This window comes from Mastomys coucha, unplaced genomic scaffold (assembly GCF_008632895.1).
Source record: "Mastomys coucha isolate ucsf_1 unplaced genomic scaffold, UCSF_Mcou_1 pScaffold14, whole genome shotgun sequence".
NCBI classification, from domain to species: Eukaryota; Metazoa; Chordata; class Mammalia; order Rodentia; family Muridae; genus Mastomys; species Mastomys coucha.
Genome location: NW_022196896.1, coordinates 71,855,488 through 71,862,227, shown reverse-complemented (window position 1 = coordinate 71,862,227; position 6,740 = coordinate 71,855,488). Strand labels below are relative to the sequence as shown.

Below are 6,740 nucleotides of genomic sequence, written 5' to 3'. Positions count from 1 at the left end.
AAAAAAAAAAAAAAAAAAAAAAAAAAAAAAAAAAAAAGAAAGAAAGAAATCCTGTCAGGGGAGGGTTGTCTGCCCCTAACCCTCCCTCTTAGACCTATACTCATATCTTTCTATTTTGGGTTTATATGTTTAGACTCAAGTCTAGCTTATTTATTACTTTCTTATTCTTCAAAAAGAAATTCCATTCAAGCCAGGCAGTGGTGGCACATGCCTTTAATCCCAGCACTTGGGAGGCAGGTGGATTTCTGAGTTCGAGGCCAGCTTGGTCTACAGAGTGAGTTCCAGGACAGCCAGGGCTACACAGAAAAAAATCTGCCTCGAGAAAAAACAAAAAACAAAACAAAACAAATTCAATTCAAGAAGTTTTGGGCATGTTCCCTTACCCACTTCCCTACATGCAGGCTTCTCACACCTTATGTGCAGAAGATGAAGATGCAGGTATTTTCAAGTATTGGCTTATTTAAAGAGCAGAAAACATGCCACAAAAGCTAAAGTTAAATCAAATAAGCAGGTTTTGAATGGGTAGCACCCAGAATACACCATGACTTTCTCAGGGGGCATGGTAGTTAATTCAAGGGCTTTTGAGTGCCTACAGATTAGACTGCTAGGGTAGATAGGTGTCTCCAGTCTCTGGTCAATGCAATAAGGCAATGGGCGCCACAAGGGAGATTTGAGTCTTGGGTCTTTAAGGGTAGATAGATAGGTGTCTCCAGTCTCTGGTCAATGCAATATGGCAATGGGCACCACAAGGGAGATTTGAGTCTTGTGTGTCTAAGGATAGAACTGGCCTTTTTAAAGGTAAAGAATATGTAATTCTAGGATGTAGGTAACAGTATGAAGAAGTAGAATATCCCATGACAAACTGTTTACAGCTGGAAATGTCCCCAGGAAGGAAGCCCAAGCATACTCTGCAGCTCTAATGTTTCTTTAGGAAGTTATCTTTCCCTAGTCCTTCGGTTAATTTCAGTGTGAGTAGTGGAGGCATTTGACACAATGACTTTCAGTCACCATCTCATCCATGCAACTTTGTACAATGTATTTGGTTTGAGGATATGGTCTAGTGTAGAGCTTTCTTGAGATCATCTGTTCTCAAGCAGCACAGTATGGTCCAGACAGGAAATGATGCATGCTAGCACCCTGCCTCTCCCAACTACAGAACTATACCAATAAATCTATTTACATATGGCTCAATGGCCACAGTTTACTGACCCCTCCTGAGGGACTTCAGATGAAGGGGCAAGACCTGGCTGGTAAAACAGATTCTGAAACTAGTAGTAAGTCACTCTGAAGTGATATTTGGAAGTTGCTATAATCTTTCTGAGCTATATATGTAGAAGTGAAAACACATGAAAGAGTTCATGCACTCTGCTAGCATCCACAGAAGGATGTTAAGACTCTAGATCCTGTAGAAACTGCATGCAAAACATTTTAAAGCATATTTGTATTTTTTCACAAAGCTCTAATATATTTGTCAAATTTAAAAAAAAGTTACAAATGACTTGACAAGATTAACCAGTAGCTCTTTTATAGCAGTAAACTAAGAAACAAAGATCTCTCTCTCTTTCTCTCTCTCTCCCTCTCTCCCCGTCTCTCTCTCTCTCTCTCTCTCTCACACACACACACACACACACAAATTAAATGTATATAAGACCTAAACACATGATAAACACTGAAATATATTCAAATGACTGCAAACCCATGGGAAACATAAAATAAATCACCTCACTTCTTGGCCTATAGATTTAATACACTAGTCTGTGTTCTAACCCCAAACTTTATGAAAAATTGAGACCAATCTTGATTAGCTTCAATATTTACTTTTATTTATAAAAAAAAAAATAAGGTATCAGAGTGCATATGGTGTACTGAGCCTGTGGTTTTGTACATTTATTCATGTATTTTACATGATTTCAATGTTATAAACATACTGTGTATATCTTTACAAAGCCAGATAGATTCAGCTGTCTGTCAGCAACACATGAAATTTTAACTCATTCTGATGCTGTGTACTTGAGGATGCTGTAAAAACAACTTGTTGGTTATGACTCCTTAGTGAAGATTTCTTTAACATGTTTCTTTTCCCAGCTGCCATTTGTTTATGCCCCCACCATTCCCATTAATTAAATTCATTTTTAGAAAAAAAGTCTGGAAATTATGTTCTCGTATTTTTAAGTCAAATAAATAATTTAGCTACACCTAATGTAGCATTTTTAAGGCCTCTATATAATTGGAAAATTTTATCATGTTTTAACCCTTTTACTTTTTAAAATAAAAAACAGGATGATGTTTTACAGCTAAAATTAAAAGATGAAAACGACTCATGCAGTGAGCAGCTGCATCCAACTCAGTGTTGCGGCTGGCAGGCAGGATGTGCCCTCCCACTTGCCAAGTGTGGGAGACAGTAGGAAAGCAGCATGATGTCACAGGTCTGTATTACATGTATTAAGCCACACACCATTGAGTTCTCTGATAAATACATATAGTTTTAATGATCAGTATTGGATGGTGGATGAAAACATGCATTAGTCAGACTAAAAATGCCACACATTTGTTCATATATCCATTCACTATAAAATTTTCTGTTTCGAAATTTAAAGTTTTGTTTCTTATTTTAGAATACACAAAAATCAGGAGGATACATGATGGGGAGCCAGTTTTCAGTAAAAGATGCACAATGGGTCCATCCAAGTAATTTCATCAGCTATAATAAAAGAAAGCATTAGTAAAGGAAGTGACAGGTCACAAGCCCAAAATTCAGAATAATAACAATAGTCACCATGTACAGAAAGCTTCCTTCTATCAGTCTATCATTCATTAATACATCCACCCACTGACTATCCTTCCTAACAAAACACAATCTTTTTCATAGAAGCACAAGTACATAGAAACAATAACAGGAGCTCCAGAAAGAGTTCTTCTAACCTTATCAAGACCAAAAGGACTTAAACTTAAACTGTCTTACCATTTGTACTGAGTGATGAACATAGACAGAAAAGATGGCATTAAAATAATTTCCTTCATATCTCAAGCTAACTCGTGGAGAAAGATCCAACTAGTTTTCCTTTGCATATGCAATATACAATAAATTAATAAAGATGGAAATCATCAGACAAAAAAGAAAAATATTAACTCCACAAATTCAATGATTTTAGAACCAATGCAATACACAATAAGGACTGCTTCTTCCTTCAAAAAAGAAAACATTGTCTAACTACAGAAAGTAGTTAATTCATTTTTGCCATTGCTGAGAACATTCAAAGCTAGTAAGGGTCTCTTAGTAGCAGTGAAAATGTTTTAGAAAGTTGGATGGCTACAAATAAATAATGCATTTATTATATAGTTCATACTGCTTTAGTAATGGTAACAACAGGCCACAATAGAATTGTGAATAGAATAGAGCTATTGTTTTATAACGAACACAGGTCCCTGCATAGTACTGAATTAATATACAGTATAATTACTTACTTGAATACAATTTTTCCAGTTTTCTTTTGTTGGTTTTTCTTCTACAAGTTTGGTTGCAAACTTAAGGCCTCTCCCATACATCTTATTTACTAATGCATGCTTGTATGCAAATATCAAAACCTATAAAATAAAATAAAGATTATTTATGGCATACATATATTTTAAGGCATATAGCTTTAAAACGAAATAAGGTTTTCACAGAAGTATAGTTTTTCTTGTGTATAGGCACACATGTGTAGGTAGAGGCCAGAAATCAGTACAAGGTATCTTTTTTAATTGCTTCTCACCTTATTAAGGTTGGTTTGGCCAGAGTGGTGGGCCCACAGATCATTCCAATACTGCTGCTGCAGCTCTGGAATTATGGATATATATCATAATGCTTGTTTTTTTTTTTTTTTTTACATTGATGCAAGGGATTGAACTCAGGTCCTCATACTTCTGTGGCAGGCAATTTACTGAATGAGCCATCTCCCCAGCCTTTAAAAGTATAGCTTTTAAGTTGACTATGTTGTATCAGGAAAATTTAAAAAGATGTCTTTTAAGGGCAAATAATTACATAAAAAAGGGAATATAGGGAATAAATAAGGAGAAGTCATAAGCTACTAAAATCCACTTTAAACCATTACTTTGTGCAAAATAAACCACAGTTTACATAATTACAGAAAACAGAGTAGAAATAAAAATGGCCAACATCAATCATGAAATTTTAAAAGACATGTTTTACATAAACATATTCTTTCTGTCACACTGTTTCTATGTTTTGCCTGAACTGAAGATTGTGGTAACCATCTTAAAAAAAGAAATCCTGTTATACTGATTTGTTCTTTAGGGCCAAGACATGTTTTAAAAACTGTTCAACTAACAGGGTAAACAGGTCAGTACTATAATGCATTACCCATGGTCACCAGTGTCACTGTGAAGACAAAAGTATGCGTAACAATCTCACTGTGGTGATTCTAAGTGTTTGCCACCTTGTTACATTTCTTAAAGGCAGACTAATTATCTCTGTTTCAAGGAGGAAGAAGTATTTAGCAAACAGTAGACCTTCAATAACTGTTCACAATTAATAGCAATACCGCCAAGGACTTTCCATTAACTTAATATTTACTCATAACTTTCAGGTAAGAAATAGATATCAATGTTTAGTAACTTGTGACAAACATGGCAGAGGCAGGAATCAAACTTATTTTCAGTTACTAATCTCTAACCCCTGAACAATTCTACCTGTTTTACTTTCATGAGCACTACTGAGGCCTCCTACAAATACGCTTACTGGTCTGGGGGGGGAGGAATTAGAACCATACAGAAAGAACTTTTACAAGTTTTAGTTGTTTTGCTTTTTTCAATTAAAAATTACCACAGTTAATCCTGAGAACCTGTGATTGACAGCAATGACCTTTTCTGTGTGAGGAGAACTCCACTTTTCCTTCCTTTATTCTCAAGGAAGATTAATAAAAATAGTTATATAATCCCAGCTGTAAGAACAGACAAGGAGGGCTGCAGAGATGCCCCAGTGGTTAAGACTACTGACTGCTCTACCAGAGGTCCTGAGTTCGGATCCCAGCAACCACGTGGTGGCTCCCAACCATATGTAATGTGTCTGATGCCCTCTTCTGATGTGTCTGAGAGACACATCATAACATAACAGAGAGCTCACATACATAAATAAATATTAAAAAAAAAAAAGAATAGACAAAAGAGATTTAATGTATCTTTTAAAAACCCAAGTCTAAAAAGTTTCAACTTGCTTTTTCAACATTTGTTTAAAATTCGAAGCTAAAAACTTGAGACATAGAAGTTGCAGAGTTTTAAGGAAAATAATAATATCTAAACTAGGGAGCATATTTCACCCTAAAAATTAACATATAAATTCAGGGAAGAAAAAGAACAACTTTCTAGAAGATTATATAACTATCTTAAAAGGCTACTATGAATATCCTCAAAATTGTTTTCAAAATCACTGTTGAACACTTTAAAACAGTTTGGACAAATGCAAGGCGCTTGGGTTAAAACGCATCTTCTAGAGAGTGGAGCCTCATCTTCTTCCTCTTTGACACACAGAGCACAAGAAGGCCTGAGAGATCACCACCAAGATCAATAGCAGAAGGGTAAGTTACCTTAGTGTCAAAAAGATCTGTCCACTTGGTAGTTTCCCAATAGGTTTCCGATAGAGATTCCATGGTGCTTTCCCCTTCCTCTTCCTTTGCTTCTGCATCTCCAGCAGCTGCCCCATCATGAGGCTGTGTATGAAGAAGGTGATCTGCCAGGGCACATCCTTTCCTGCAGAGGGCATCTACCAGGGTGGATTTCTGCTTGTCCATATCACTGGAGAGCAAATAAAAAGTTTTTTTTTTTTTGACATGTCAGTTAAATGTATTCCAAGGGATGATATTATTTGAAGTATGTATGTTCTTTTCTCTAAAACTTACCATGCATAAATTTTATACATCCATATTGTGTAACAAAATTAACATCCATGATATGTAACAAAATTGTGTTATACATCAAAAGACAATGTTATTAGTATCATAAGGCTCAGCATATATAGAGATGAAATCAGTTAAGGCAACTGCACTTGGTTAAAGCAGAACGCCTTAGCAACAGAGTTGAAGGATTATTCAGTTGTTATGTCAGCTACACAAATTTTAAGAAGGGCAATTAAGTCCTTTAAAAAAAAAAAAGTGGAGAGCCCTCCAACAATTCCCTGACTGCCTGATTTACCTGAGGTAGAGCCAACAAACATTGAGCTGCACTCAGTACCCAGACCTCCAATGTATGGCCTAAGATCCTGTCTGCCTTCCTGAAGAGGCCTGCAAAGACCCAGGAAGATACAGGTCCATGGCTCTCCCTAACTCCATGAGGAGTCTTGCTGGCATCAGAAACATCTGACCAATACGAGGACAACCAGATGACTAAGTCAGGGTAAGAACACAACCAACAGGAGTCAGGGCAATACTGCACCAACACAATGGAAATGCAAAAGATGACCTTAAATCAAGGCTTAGAAAGATGATAGAGGTCTTTAAAGAGGAAATGAGTAAATCCATTAAAGACATACAGAAAAACACAGGGAAAGTTAAAAGCCCTTAAAGAGGAAAAAAATTGCTTAATGAAAAGCAGGAAATACAACCAAACAGGTGAAGAAAATGAACAAAATGGTACAAGACCTAAAAATGAAAACAGAAACAATAAAGAAATCACAAATGGAGGCACACAGGAACTCCACCAGCCCAGTGACTTGGGTTCCTTCTGGTCTGTCTGGGCTGGGGTCCAGA

The 6,740-nt window shown here is 36.4% G+C and overlaps 1 protein-coding gene across 1 annotated transcript in view; it reads right to left on the bottom strand.

Annotated features, from left to right (window-relative positions):
• Positions 1-2,462: 2,462 nt before the first annotated feature.
• Tpp2 (tripeptidyl peptidase 2) overlaps positions 2,463-6,740 on the bottom strand; it is a 69,877-nt gene continuing 65,599 nt past the window's right edge. Inside the window, exons 28-30 of the mRNA XM_031368971.1 lie at positions 5,583-5,790; positions 3,466-3,585; positions 2,463-2,701 (exon numbers count right to left, since the gene is read on the bottom strand). Coding sequence (XP_031224831.1) covers positions 2,612-2,701; positions 3,466-3,585; positions 5,583-5,790 — 418 coding nt within the window. The 3' untranslated portion in view covers positions 2,463-2,611. The remainder of the gene's footprint in view (positions 2,702-3,465; positions 3,586-5,582; positions 5,791-6,740) is intronic.